Below are 15,737 nucleotides of genomic sequence, written 5' to 3' on the forward strand. Positions count from 1 at the left end.
TTTATTTTGAAGAAGTGACTAAAAACCAAAGGTAATTCAGGAAGAAATTACAAAAGCTGGTATAGAAACAATAGGAAAGCAGACAGAGTTATCCCCTGATCACTCCTTTTTAAGGAGCACAGTGGGATTTTTCTCCACTCAGCTCCATGTCCCTGTGACGATTGGCACTGGTCAGGAGTGCAGCAGCACGGTGGGGAGATGAGATGCATCAAGCTACATCTGCACTGGCAGAGACCCAAAACACCGAGCTGTGATGAGTGGCCTTCCCAGGACAGCCTCTGCACGATGCGTGGCACTGGACAGCAATGGCTTTCACAGACCTGACCACAGGGTTTTGCTCTGGAAAAGCAGAGTGTGGAGATTACGTGCTGCCATTCACCCAAAGGTCTCGCAGCACACCACAGGAATTAATTATGCTTCCTGCTTTGCAGAGATTAATTAAGCACTGAAGCCTTGTGGTCCTAAGGAGCCAAGCACAAGCTTCCACTTACTAATGGCTAAAACCGAGGTGATGTTGCAAGGAGGGTTCATGAGCATCAATGGGCAAGCTGGGAAAAGCACCCGAGTGCCCCAAGTTGCTTTGCAGCAGCATCTCCCTCTTTCTAGCATGCTTTTAATTCCTCCAGCTGGGTCCCAGCAAGTCCCCCTTCAAAGGCAGCCGTTCAAGGTTTTACTCTGAAAATGCTCTTTCTGACGAGGCATGGGAAACAGACACACCAGGGAGCAACGTCCCACAGTCATCTCTCAGTGCACCCGCCCAGCCCTTATTCCTTCAGGACCCCAGCCAGTCTTTGACCTCAGTGGTCATTTTTCTTAAGGATGAACTCCACAGCCCTGGTGAGAAATCAGCCAAGAAGCAACAGAAGGTCCCCAAACCATCCTTGCTTCTGCCTGTTACATGGAACTGGCTATCAGGCAGCTGTGTTACCCCTCCCTGGGTGGGACAGGCTGCAGAAGATGCCCCAGCTGTGTTTTTCTGCCCATCCTCCCAACCCCTCCAACCCAAAGAAGCAGCACTGTGAACAGAGCCCTTAGACAAACGATTTGCCTTGGGCACAGGTGCCAAGAAACAATGGATTTAGATGAGCAGCCTGTGGACCAAAACCACACTTTTTCTTTCGCTCTGGGCTTTTGTAACAAATAAAAAAACAAACAAACAAAACAAAAACAAAAACAAAAAACACATATGTATAAAAAATGATACTGGTGCAACAGAAAGCTGGACAGCAAAGGGGGATTGCCAGCCCCTTCAGCTAACAAAAAGTGCTAGCTGTGCTGCAGCTGTAGCCTGGGAAACCCATTAAGACCACATGGGGTGTCAAATTGTATGTAACATGAGTGCCGGACTTGCAGGCACCGTGTGACGGCAGCCCCACAATGGAGCCGGGCGGAAAGCACGTCCAAAGAGACCGGAGATGACAGAGTTTCTCAGCACATGCCTGCCTTTGCCTCCAAAAGCACGGAGGAGCAGGTGAACAGGCATGGCCATGCACAGCCCCCTGAGGAAATGCTGTGAGTTTGCTCCAAGAGACCTGAGCCGCAGTTGCGGACAGAGGAAACATCCTCCAGACCCTGCCATGGGATGCACAGAGAAGGATCTCAGGGACAGACCCAGGCTGATGCAGGTGTCCACCTGTGGAGCAAGGTTTGCTGTAGGAGCTGCATCTGTTTGCTTTGCTTTATGGTCAGTGCAGTCCCACAGCCACCCAGTTCCCCAGAAAGACATCTCCTGTTGGTGTGGGGAGATGAGTGGGAGGCACGGGACTCAGAAACAGTGAAGGATGTAAATGGCAGTGGGATTGCACAGGCTGCAGAGGACTCCCTGGCTACCACAAAGCTATGGTGTGGCTTAATAGCAAGTGACTGAAATAAAAAAGCCCTCACTCCCCAACACCTGCTGCAAGATGCAGCAGAGCAAGTATTGGAGTTCCTGAAGAGAGCAACCCACCAGCACCACAGCCCTGCTCTCACACAGTACCCAAAACATTTCCCCTGCCAGGGATGTCCCACAGCTCTATATCATCCCCCGTGCCCAGGGAGCCCTGGAGCATTAAAAACCCAAACTCGGGTTCTGCTGGCCAGAGCCAGCATGTTGGAAATCAAGTTAGTCAGTGTGGGGGGGCTTGTAGGAGGTTTCAATGGGATTTGAGGGATTTGGTAGCCTCTGGGCAATCCCACACAGTGGTCCCAGTTACCTTGTATCCTACATAACAGGACATGGATAAGTATTTTTACAGACAAGTTTCTGCTCTTTAATATATGCAGCTGATCAGGGTTAGTCTTACTGCCATTAGCAACCAAAATCACTCTCAAACTTCCTGCTTCCCCACCCAAGAACAGCAGTTCTTTTCATTCAATATGTAGAAATACCTCCTCACAGTCTGCTTATTTTTTTGATTTTATTTTATCTTTTTTGTCGGTACACAGAATCATTTTTCTTTCTTCTACGTTTTCTAATGAGTTCTGGCGGTGGGAAGTTGTTTGTAAATCACGCAAGCGTTTGTTTTACTGGAAACATCTGCTTTAACACATTTGTCTTGAAAAAACATTTTTTTAAACAAAGGTATTAAGCTGCAATGTAAATTGGGCACATCTGTTTATGAGTCACTGCAATAGCACTGCCTCCAGTCCACCAGATCACACAGATCTCCAGGGGCCTGATCCAGCAGAAATTGGAAACTTAGAGCTCACTCTGCTCCCTTTTCCAGCACTACTTCTCACAGAGTATTGCTGACTGATTTAATAAATTAAGGCCACTAAATAGGAAAGACCTATTTAGCATCTGCTAATAGCCTGAAGTACCTGGCTCAGTTCATCAAGGTATTTCAGCCGGTGCCCAGCTGTACGCATGCCCAAGGACTGATTTCAGTGGCATTATTTGTGTGTGTGTGTGGGGAGACTATCGGACCTTCCTCTGCCTGCAGTCCCGTGCTGCCTCTGTTGTGTTCAGCCATTCAAAGCATTTAGAGAAGCAGAGTAGAGGGAAAGGCATCAGCTGAACCTCCAAGACCCCAATGCCCACAAGCTGGCGTTTGCTCCCCAGAAACCCAACAGTCAGTAGACCTCAGGCAGGAGAAACCACACAGCTTCTTTCTCTGGAGTAGCTCAAGAGCAAATTAGCTCCTTCAATGCTTCAGGGGTAAATAAAGTAAACAGGGAGTGGGAAGGGGGCATCAAAAAGACAAGGAGATGGCTGAGAAAGGATTCCCCACAAGATCCGCAACGGTAATGCAGTGCACACAGAGCCTTTGCTATGCGCACCCAAAACACCACCCCTGGCTGCAGCAGCTCTTGACACAGCCCTCCCCTCCGGACAGACACCTCCAGCAAACACACCAGGCTCCAGCAGCGACCTACCCAACCTGATGATCGCCACTGCCCCACATCTGGAAAAATCAACGTATTGGTGAGAGCACCCACAGACAGAATGCACATCAGCCACGCGGAGGGGAGAGCCAGCCCTGCATGCAGCCGCGTGTTTGTTGCATGGTACTGGACACACCTTGAGCCTTTTTTCATCTTTGCAACAGCAGAAATAAAGCTATGAGTGCCAGGAACAGAAATCAAATGCGACAGCACATCAAGTGCTCCCTGACAGCAGACACCAAAATCACAAGCAAGAAAGTTTGCCCTTTGAAGGGAGCAAAAGAAAAGCACTTCTGGTATAAATGCATTCTTTCACATTCCCTGAGCTTGCCTTAGCAGATGATTTATGCGGACAAGGGAAGAGGAAGAAATATCACAGGCTGTGTTCTGCTATGATTTTGGGGAGCATACAACTTTTATTTACTTTTTACCGGAACAATCTACACAGAAACCAGAACAGGACAAGCAAATGTACCAAAGCTGCAGAGCAGCCGGTGGAGAGTTATCAGCGAGGCAAAGGATATTACTCAGACTCTGATAATAACCACCAGCTCCCACCTGCCAACTGCAGTCTGCGTAACACAAAAGTCCAAAAACATGCTTCAGCAGATGTCTGACTCCCCAAGCAGGAAGCGTCTCCAGTATCCATGGGACGCAAGCAACTCCAAAATAGTTTCAAGTCCAATGAATTTACAGAGACTCAAGATACTGAGTGCATTTGAATTAAAACAGGAAGGGAAAAAATAAAGGATATGTATCACATTGCAGTTGCAATTTACATTTTAGAAATCCTGCTGGGAGTCCTGTGTTGGACCTTAGATGGTGACATACTCCCTGGCAGCCTGTCCAGCTGCCGAAGCAGCCGCAGCCTGGAGTGAGCAAGGTCCCACAGCAACCAGCAGTACCTGCCACTGCAGTGCATCCATCGTAGCACGCCTGGTTAGAAGCAAATAATGGCATATGACCAAGCAAGAGAGCAGCCAGCCATAGATAGGATGCAGTGACCCTGGACACTCAGGGACTTTCAGCATCCAGCAAGGGACAACCAGACAAGGCCTTTGGATGAAGTAAGGTCTCAAAAAATAAAGGCACTAGCAAGTGACGTCCTCGAGCTGGGACATTTATGACCCGTGCTGGACGTAGACCCAGCCTCCTGCTGCAGCTGCCCTGTGCAGGGCGACCTATGCGGGAAGCGGCTGGGACAGCAAGATATTGTCAAGAGCTCTAAATACCACTGAAGACATTTTCTGAAACAACAGAAGCTAGTCAAAATGCCAGATTTCCATTCCCACAGAAAACGTGGAATGCGCTACTGCTCCAAAGCAGAACAAAGGCAAAATGTGTCCAAATTTTCTGTTGCTTGAAAAAAAAAAAAAAAGGCAAGTTGACTTGGGGAGGCCAAAACATACTACTCCAACAAAGTCCAATCAATTCATTTAGATTTCATTTTTCCTGTGGTGTAATTAAAACAATCTCAAACAAGGACAAAAAGCCTCTCTGAAGTGAAAGCTGACAATATTACACATTCCAGGATGGGCAAACAGGCTGTTTCTGCATTTCCCCACTGCAGGAGCAGAGAAAGATGTTTGAATTTATTTCCAAAACAGAAAACCTGTCCAAAACCTCAGCATACTTCACCGCATCTCAGTTCCAGCAGAGAGGCATTCTCCAATCAAAGTCTCCCCATCAGAAAGCTTCCAACCTGCCCTAGAAGCACCACGGGGGGAGGTTAAGTTCTGGGGTCAGCCCTTTTTTAGCCCAAAGTGAGGTATACCATAGACCCACAAGAGCTGGCAAGACTGACAAACCTGGCTTTTGCAGTTCAGAAGCACTCAGCTGCGTGAAATTCGTTGATACAGAATAAAGCCATCTGGGTTCTCCTTAGAGCCATGAAAGGCCAGGAAACCACAAGGGCCAGGGATGCATGGTGAAGGCAGAGCGCAGCCCACCAGCATCCACCGCGTGGGAAGGACATCTCTCCTCCAGTTCACAGCTCATTTATCTCCCTGTGCGAAGGGTCGGGAAGCTGGTGGAGGTCCATCAGGGAATTGGTGGAGCCAGCGCTCGGACACACCTGGTTCAGTTCATGTTACTACTGGTGTTGGCCCCAGCGAGGACGGCAGATGTGCACACACAGGTCACAGCTAATGCAGAACAGTTGAAGAGAGCTTCTTCCTGACGAATGATGAATTCCCCCGTTTCTGAAGCGCACTGAAAGTGAACAGAGCAGTGTTGACTCAGTAACCGATCGTGTCCTGGTAATACACGAACTGATGAGTGATTTGCAGTCCAGACCCAAATGCAAGCTATTTTTACTTGCAGTTACAGCAAGACAAGGGTTGGGGAGAAGAGAGAAAGAAACATGAGTTTCATGAAACATGAAAACACTGAGTCCTGGGAGATTTCTCTGGAGGAGCATCCCTCTCCCTCATTCCTTTATCTTTTCAGCAAGGGCTAGAAAGACAGGCTCCTTCCAGACCAGGTTTGTGTTTCCAGCTGCTGGAGAGTATTAACCACCAGTGCCAGGTGCTAGGATCAGGTCCATGTATATGCACTTGTATTCACAGAAAAAAGTAAAAAACTGTTTTCAAGAGTGCAATGCTCCATCTGCATCCATCCTAACCTGATGGATCTTGGGTAAGGAAATCACTACTGTGTAGGCTCTCACTCAACCACATCTAAGTAAACATCAGCTCCACAGAGCCTTCACTTGCTGCCATAATGCAATGCTGCAGCTTGCACTGCTAAGTCATTGGCGTGATATCCCATGTAAAAACACATTTGTTCAAATTCAGTGAAGGAACGAAGGGAACCAAGATGCCAGGATTTTTAAGGCAGTCTGGAGAGTTTCAGCATTTCCCATCTTCTTCCCTTTAGGGCTCAAAGGTACTGTGAAAGCTGTACACAAGTTTTCTAGTAAGAGCTGACTTCCACGGTCCACCTGAAACAACATCTACCCTCTTGGGAATCTCTCTCAGGCCAAGATGATTGAAAGCAATGCAACAGCCCCAGCTGAGAGCCCAGGACCCTCTCATAGACCCTTTCAATGAGGCAGGGTCACCTGGACCAATGTTAATTGTGTTTGCAGTTTTTCCACAGTTTCCCCAAGATGTGTTCTGGGCAGATGCATGTCAATGCCATCCTAAGCCAAGCTTTGTTTAGGAGTCCTTGATGGATCTTAGTTCCATGAGTTTCCCTTCTTGTGTTCTCGACTCCATACAACCTCCGAGTGTCCCTGCTGCATGTTGTCCTTCACATTCAATACTTGTTGCCTGAAGTCCAGTCCCCAGCATTACAGTGGCATGCTCCAAAGGATCCCAGTGTTGACAACCCAGTTGTGCTTTCAAACAGTGGCTGTGGTTTCCACATGCCACCATTTTGCAGGACTGCAGCCACAGATCAGCTGTAGTGTTGTCCCATGGCTACTCTCCTTCAGCAGTACTCCAGTGGTCAAAGAAACCTGGCCATTGAGGTATAACCAGAAGCAACAAATTGCAATGTGATCACAAGGATGAGCTAACAAGGGCACCTGCCTTTACTCCACATCTGGGCTGAAGACAATGCAGTGAGGTGTGCTTATGTAGAAGTCCACAAGGAAAGGACATAGGCTGTGCCAGCCTGTCCTGGACTGCAGAAGAGTGGAAACACTACCAGTAATGAAGGCAGCCCTTCTTCACGCAGGACACATCCATCATTTTCTGAGACCAGGAGCCACAGCAGACATGGGACAGGACAGGGATGTGGGACAGCCCAGTCCAACACACACGGGACATTTGTGGGATGTTTTACAGCTGAGGGCCAGCACACTGACACAAGTGCTGGGCACATGCAGCAGCTGGCACAGCTGGGACATGCCCTGGGGCAGGAGCTCTCTCCTGCCACACCAGGAAGGGCTGCTCACTGCAGACTCATTTATTACATCACTGTAATCACTCTTATCAGCTTACCTGCAGTAGGGCATTAGTAAAAGCCAAGCCACTCACGAAAGGGGCACCCTCTCCCATGTGAAAAGTCAATCAACACGTTGTATTGTTATCAGGCTTGCAGACAAACCTCTCTTTGTATGGCAAACGGCACAGATATGAAGCCCTGACTATCAGTGTAAGGTTATCTTGTCAGTCCATTAGCAAGTACCACCTGCTCTGCTTCTGTCTGAAATATCCCTTTATTTTCATCCCTTAAAAAGAAATCTATCTAAACTATTTTGTCTCTCCCTGAAGAAAAATAGCACGGAAAGAAGTTTGCATTGAGTCAGGAAGTGTGTTTCGCAGCTTCAGAAGAACTCATGCATTTTCAAGCCACAGAAAAACAGATTCATCATTCTTTAAAGATAAATATGACTATCACTATTGCAACTGGGCAGATCTTTGCATACTTGAAATTGTTTTGATGCGTTCAGTCATGTATAATGTCGCACTCAGTAACGCTTTAAAGATACATTAGCTCCCAAATTACACTGTTGAAAAATGTCTCCTTAGACTCTCTGGCACAACACAAACTGTTATTCAAACTTGCAATCTATGTTTAAGCCTGAACAGAGGGGAAAACCTTTTGCCAGAAGAGTAGCATTACAAACTTCTGGGACTAAAAAGCAACCACAGATTTACAAAGACTTGTGCCTTTGTACAATGTAAGAGCAGCAAATCATCCCACCTGACCTTCAGTATATCTCAAACTGTTAGATTTCAGCCAGTCACCATATACTGAAGCCAGGAACCAGCATAGATTGGAGATTCCAAAAGTATTTAGACCAATTTCCTCTCACATTGTGAATGTGATGCATTTGATTTATGGCTACACAACTATCAAGGATTAAAATGTCCTCCACTGATCCTGCTTTAAAAAACCTGGTACATTATTCTTCGCTTTGGGTCATAGGGAACCAAGGAAGTGGAAACCAGCTCCTAAAAACGCAACATACAGATATCTCAGTCAGATTTAGACCTGCTACTACTACACTGAAAATATTTTAAAAAAAATACAACTCAAGACCAGAAAAGTAAGAACATGGGATTAACATACCTAGTGGATTTACTTACTGTTTTCATAGATGTTTTTGTACATATGCAGTACTTTGTAAACTGCATATTTATTTTACTAATACGTGAGCTTTCTAGTTTTTCAGCTGTGGACTTACCACTGCTTTGGAGGAATTCTCAGCATACAAGTTAAAAGCAACCTTTAAAATGTACACATTTTATATACTGTGAGGCCTGAAACAGTCACACCATCACAAACAGCCATCTGAAGGGTCCTATAAACAAGCACATCTCTGAAAGCCACCAATAATTTTCCTAGTCTCTCAATTGAAAAATAAAATAAATTGTTGATTTCAAAAGTGAATTAGTGAACTTGACACTCAGTTACAGTTTCAGCCAACTGCTTTGCATGATCCCCCTTCTCTATCTTCTTGCTTGTATTTGAACAGTGACAAAGAATTCTTGACTTCCAACCAAATTTTCATTAATAGGAGAAATTTCAACAAACACAAACACTTGAAATAGAAAAGCAATAATCAAGCTATTGCACTGTTTTAGTTGGTACAATTCCAGCTCTTCCATCAGGATAATCTAGCTGACATTCGGCCTTGTCGGATTTTTGCCCTGGGACAGGATGAATGTCTTGTAAAACAGCATGTTTCTGCTATCCTTGCTTCAGTCAAGCATTCAACAGCACCGTCGTTGGAAAAAAAGTTGCTGCTACAAAAAATATGGGTAAAAGTCCTAAAGCTTTTATTAGAATAGGAAAAAAAATAGCAGAAGGATACAGCTTCAGCTCCAGGATTACAGCTCCAGAACAGCTCACCTAGTCACAGGAGACAAGGACAGGGCACCTCTGCTAAAGGTGGGGCAGAGCCCTGCACAGTAAGTGGGTCCTGCAACAGATCTTCCTGCTGTACAGCACGAAGGCACAACAGCCGCATGTCCCCACACTGTCAGCAGAATCCACACAGACAGGGACATTTTCCACCTGCTGAAGGAGTATTTTGAAGTAAATTGGGTATTTGAAAATGTCTCTCTCAGCAGACAGATAAACATCCAAATGAACCGACTGTCCAGGCTCGGCACTAAATCAGGCAGAGCAGCATCAGCAGATATTTGCAGCTCAGATACGGGCACCCTGAAGGCATTTACAGAGAAACAATCGCCATAATAAAGAATCCAAAGAGATGATCTTGTAAATATTTTAAATGCCACTGGGCTGCCTCCAAGCACAAGCAGTGAGAGAGGCCCAGCAGACGCCCACGCACTCACAGCACCCTTGGTGCATCCACCACGCTGTCCTGTTACATGCAGATACACCCGCCAAGCAGCAAAGGTGGCCAAAAAGCCTGAGGACAACCATTTTCCAGTACGAATACCCACTTCTAAAGGAAACGTTCCCACAAGAATGGGCTGTAGAAACCACGAGGGCTGCAAACAAACTGACCCTGCCTGGCCTCGAGAGCTGCCACTGCCCAGCACCCACACCCCCTGCCCTGACCACAAACAAGCAGCTTGGTGCTCTTCATGGAAAAGAAATTCAGCTGCCATAGCAGCAGCAGCATCTCCTGTTCCCTGCCACAGCATGGGGATGGAAGGAGCTCAGATTCCCAGGATGTCCAGAAATAAAACCGGGAGAAAATGGGGGTAATGAGAGGAATGCAACCAAATAAATTTGACAAGACTTTCTGAGATGACCCAGCCTAGAGGTACACATCAGTGGCTAAAAAGGCAGAAGCTATTAGAGTTACAGAACCTGGAAAAGCAATGAACACATAGTGCTGATCCTGACTTTCATCCAGCACCCCAGTACAGCATGGACTGCTGAAAAAACACACAGTCAGCTTGGCTGGGCAGCAGAAGCTGCAGCAGAAAGCAGGGTGCAGAAACAAGGCACTTTCTGAGTACCGCACCAGCAATGGGGCTCAAGCTGCAAATTCTCTCTGCCCTTATAAATAACCAAGGGAGATGAGAAAGGCAACACTCCCTGTTATCCAACCTGCATGAACAGCCAGGCAGGGGAGCTGTTTTACACACACACACACTGCCAAGCCATCTTTATATATCTTTATTGCATACATCTATCCTTATACATCTCATGGGATGAGGCCAACTTCCCTTCCCAGCATAAACTATTTCTGCTTAATTCTGCCAAATCCATCTGTTCCCAAGACAACTTTTGTTACTGCCTTACAGATATTTTGGAAGGGTAAACCTTCCCCTTTTCCCCTGACCCCAGCTGCTGGACTGCTCAGGATGCTCCCAGGTGATGCTCCTGCCACTAAAAGCACCGTTTTCATCCCAACAAACTCCCCAATAGCCTGCAAACTGCCCAGGGAACCACATCCACCACCACTGTTGCAAACCACCTGAAAAGGTTGTACCTCCTCTCCCACAGCCCCTGCTAAAGCCATTCAGCACAGGAGCGTCTCCAGCACCCATGTTTTATTTTCAGGCTTCCTGGCAACCGGCTTGTCAGTTATAAGTGGCATCTTGAGCGAGAATGCCGGAGGTGAGCTAATTAGCGGGTGGCTGTCTGGAGCAGCAGTGAAGCGCCAGCTTCCCCAGGCTCTGTTTGCTTTGGGTACGTGGTGTAGGATGACTGATCTCAGCAGAGTGCGAGGACATGTTTGTATCATAGATTCTGGAATACATTTGCACTGACTCGCAATTTGGGGGAAAATACTATAATTTATTCGCTGGCATGATTTGCCATTGGTGTGGCATAAATATATGCGTGCGTATGTACACATCTCTATTTTTGGAGCTCCGTGCACAGGGTGCCAGTTCCACGGTTACTCCATTGACAAACAGGAAGCGCTCTTCACTGAGCTGGAAGGCTTTCAATCCTCCTCTTATTGTAAACATTATCTGCCTTCAAAATCCTTAATGTGTTGCAGATGTGACAAACAATAAAAGACCTATCATAAAAAAGTCTGCCATCTCCATGTTTCCCACTGGGGCAACATAATAATGAATTTATTAGCATATAGCGCTCACCAACATATGTTTATAGTCACTCACAAACTTTTGACTTGACAGTTTACAAGTATGTTTAAATCATTAAAGTTTAAGTTGACTGTCCAGTTATTACAGGGTCATTATAAATAGGAAACAAAGGTTACATTTTATACAACAGGCGATAAATCAAAACTAGTCTGTATTCAAGACTGACTTTTTTTTTTTCCTCCTTTTACTCTTTTTTTAGTCTCCACATTTTCCAAACCTTCAGAGGGACACCTCGCTGAGGCCAGCACCGAGCAGCTGTTTGCAGTTATTACCCGACAGGACTGGCAGCACCCGTGCCGAGGAGCGGGAGAAAGTCTGACTGTCAGGACAGATGCACTATCCAAACGACCTGCCTCTTGGGTGAGACAGCGCTGAGCTTTCTCATGCAAAAGCCACCGAGATGGCAAACTGACAACTTTTTCATTCTACCTCCAGGCTGACCCAGTGCCTGCCTGCGCTCAGCGGGAGTCACCCACCTCTCCTGCTCCCCATGTCACTGACAGGACAGTCAGTGGGATGCACATCCTTTTGCACTCCACTTTGCTGCAAAGATTCGGTGGCAGCATGATGTTTATGTGCCTCGTTAAAGCCTTTATCTTACAGAGTGATCCCATTACAAATGAGATTTTAAGGCAGGGCCAAGAACCTGGGGCACATGGCCCAGACGCGGTCCACAACCTCACTTCACAGGACCACATGATTTTTTCCCTGTTACCCTTGGATAACAGGATGACACGCTGCAGAGCTGCCTGCCAAGTCCATCTGTAAGGCATAGTCAACCCTTAGCGAGGGAGGAGTTCTCTGCTGCTATCATAGGGCCAGGGATATTTCCTCTTGAGCTGAACCAGACCTCTAAGAAAAAGAAAGCAAAGCACCCGTATGCATTCCCCAACAGCAAACCTGAAGACCAGCAGGGAAGCATGCTTGAAAGGGGTTTGCATGTTTGGTCACCACGCTAGGACACATGCACTGCTGGCCATCCAGCCACCTTGCTGCCTGAGCACTGCATTGCATCCAGCATGTGATAAAAGCAGGGAACCGTCAGCAGCTCACTCCCAGCCGCTCCCAGTCCTGTGTGTCTCTGTTACAGGGTAACCACCTTGGGAAAGAGGGAGATAAAGCCAGGCTAAATGTAAAAGTTTGTTTCACAAAGTATTTCCAGATTTCAAAGCCTGGCATCGTTTCAAATCAGCATGCTAACCTAAAATTTAGAATTTGTGGAACAGGGGGAAATGTGGAATGGTTTCTGGTCGCTTTTATATTCTTATGTACTTATGATATGATGAAAAAAATTAATTGAAAAATACCCTTTTCAAAGTGAAAAGAAATATTCTTAAAATGTTGAAAGTGAGTATTTCCGCACCATCAGCAACTTTTCCTGGGCTTGTTTCCAACATAAAACTTGAACAGAGTCTCAATTTATATCCAATACCAACCAAATATGATTCTGCCACTGTCAGATCAACTTGCCTTTCTGCTCTAAGACAAAACGCACACACACAAAATTGCATGCTCAACTGAGGAAGATCTAGAAAGTCTCTGTGGCCACCATGATGGCACAGAACATGTCCTCTAAGGCCAGCTAGAGCCTAAAAGCTGTGCTGGTCAAACCCAGTGCTCTTAGCAGCCTGAGAGGCTTAACCTGATGAGAAGACAATGCCCCAAGCCACTGCTGCTTTTTCACTATGTAAAGTTAATGTTTACCCAATCCGTAGCAAAGTCAGCAGCAAACACCCTCCAGCAGAGTAGCACAGGGAGGATAAGCCCTCTTTCCATATAAGATGTTCACATACCACAGTGACAAGAGAGGTCTAAATTGCTAGACAGGCAGGTTATCTGGGAGATCAATACAGTGATTAAACTAGCCTAGAGAGATAGAAGAAGGCAGAAAGGATTATATACACAGTTTCAGAGATCACTGATGATATTATAAGGAAAGCTATAAGAGGAAATTAGAAACACATTAAAATAGCATAAAAGTGTGACACAAAGATCATGGAAAATGAAACACGTATCTCTGCTCTCAACTCAAAATAATGTGGATCACCTGCATTTCCTTAACATACACTTTGATATTTAGTTCTTGGATGAAAGAAAGGACATTTTATCCTTCTCCAAATTACATATTTCTCTTTCAGACCTGGACTGGAGGACTTAAAAAGCCTTTTCCTTCCCTTAACCAATATTTGAATATATGTATTTTATATATTTTACATAATGTGTCAATAATCTTTGATATGAAACTGGCATTTAATATTTCAGCTCTCACTTCATTAAGGATATTTTAATTATCCCAGACCAATGGAAGGGAATTTATAAACATCTGTGCTTCGTTTAAGAGCCCAAATTTGCCTCTTAAACTTCAAAGCAGTAAAGCTGATTTTATCCAGGTTCAGTTGTCTGGTCTCTCGAAGAGCAAAGCGCAGCACTGGAACCAGCATTAATTGGACCAAACCTCCAGCCGCAGACCCACGTTCAGCAGACACCACACATCCACAGTGGACGTGGCCTCAAGCAGCCTGGCCTTGCTCATGTGAGCACAACAGACGGTGCTGCTGAGCTCCACGGAGTCAGAAGGAGGACAGCAGCAGTTAGGGGGTCAGGGAGAAGGCACGCACCAACAGATTTGTGACTCCCTAAGTAGCAAATGGACCTTGACTTCCTCGTCCCAATGGGTGACCGGGTGATCTTACTAATAATGACCTTACTAATAATATGGCTGACCTTACAAATAATGTAGCCTTGAAGCATCAGGATGTTTTGTGGCCATCTTCAAAGCAACCAAAGACATGAATCATACTGTCAATGCAATTTTAGGTTCCTGAGTACCTAAATCACTTCTGAAAAATGAAGTGTTTTTTGTTTTTTGTTTTTTTTTTTTCATTTGTTTTTAAATTACCCTGAGTCTCTAAACCCTACATCAGAAACAACCAAGATGTTTTGCTGCAGTCAAGCCATCTTTACTGATTTTCTGAAGCCCTCCACCAAAGCAGAGAAGCTCCCCTTTAAACTCACAAGTGTAGGCAGCAGAGGGAATGAGAGAAGAGGGTGACTGATACCCACAGCCAGGTTGTCCTCAACACACCCCTGCAAAACCCACCTGGAAAGTAACAGCATCACTTTTCTAGCTGCTGTCTCAGCAGCACTTAGGCTAGCCAGCAGGACGCTGAGTACAAACAGCCTCTGGGCCATGGCAGTGGAAAGCTGAGCAGCTCCTCATGCTGTCACCCAGACTTACAAACCCCAGCGGGACAGCCGCCGCAGGACCACCATCCCCATCACCTGCTAAGAACCGGAGCTGGTTCCTCACTCGCAGCTCTCCATCCCCAGAGCCTCTGCTGCAGTCATCTTCATCATCGCAGTCTCCGCTCTCCTCCTCCTCCTCTGTGGTTTTGCCCATGGCTTTTTGGCGGGGCAGAGCCATCCCTTTGAGCAGCTGAAAGACAGGATGTGACAGTCATTTAACAGCTTCTGCCACCCTCCCTACCTCTTCACCTGTCACTTGCAGGGAGATTGGGTGACAAAAAGAGGACAGGACTGGGTGAAGCCAGAATGGTGAGCCAGAACGCCAGTGCATGCCTTGCATCAAAGCACTGAAGAACTCAGGTTCATTCATGGACAAAACCACACACAAAACCTCAGTGGAAGAAACAGAAGAAGGAAACAAAACCACACTGAGTATCTCTGATCCTTGGCTTTTCCTCAGTGAGCCTCGCACCAGAGGCTGGAGGACAACTACTAGCCACTGAAGCCCAGGGGTCAGCAGCCAAACACATTTCCAGAGCTGAGCCAGATTGAGTCCTGCCTGTCACAACAAAAACTACTGGCAAGATGAAGCTTTTCTTTTCCCACGGAAGTTGGACACAGAAGCAACGGTGTAGCTGAGCCATAGTCAGTGGTTGAGGGCAAGCAGAAGCAAGGATCCTTCACCCACTCACATACAGGGAGCAGCTGAACTCAGCCCCAGGCTTAGTTACTGCTATGCCACCATGGGTCTTCGTGTTGTCAATTCAATATAAGGCAATCTTTTGGAAGACAACACTGCGTGGCTGTCATGGATTATCACCTATCTGAGAAGTAACACGTGTGAAAAGAAGTGACAGATCTCTCAGATCCGTATGGTGTCCCACAAAAATAACCTAAAAATCTCATTCTTTACTCTTGAAGTACAGAGGATGCTACTCTAAGTTTTCGGGATCTGCAAGAAAAGAGCAGCTCAGAAAATCAAGCCCACCACGTCCAGAGAAGACTTAGACTGACAGACCAGTCATTCAGTCCTTTGGCAGAGCATGAAGTGGACATGAGAAAATAAAACAAAGAGCTGCTCTCAATCTCAGCCAGAAGTACTGGTCCAGTAATGCCCTCAACATTTCCAGGGGC

General features: G+C 46.3%; 1 protein-coding gene across 1 annotated transcript in view; it reads right to left on the reverse strand.

Moving 5' to 3' along the window:
- The window catches only part of GPC3 (glypican 3), a 145,708-nt gene that overhangs the window by 11,830 nt on the left and 118,141 nt on the right, over positions 1-15,737 (reverse strand). Inside the window, exon 7 of the mRNA XM_032196473.1 lies at positions 14,640-14,793. Within this exon, the coding sequence (XP_032052364.1) occupies positions 14,640-14,793 (154 nt within the window). The remainder of the gene's footprint in view (positions 1-14,639; positions 14,794-15,737) is intronic.

This window comes from Aythya fuligula, chromosome 13 (genome assembly GCF_009819795.1).
Source record: "Aythya fuligula isolate bAytFul2 chromosome 13, bAytFul2.pri, whole genome shotgun sequence".
Lineage (NCBI taxonomy): Eukaryota > Metazoa > Chordata > Aves > Anseriformes > Anatidae > Aythya > Aythya fuligula.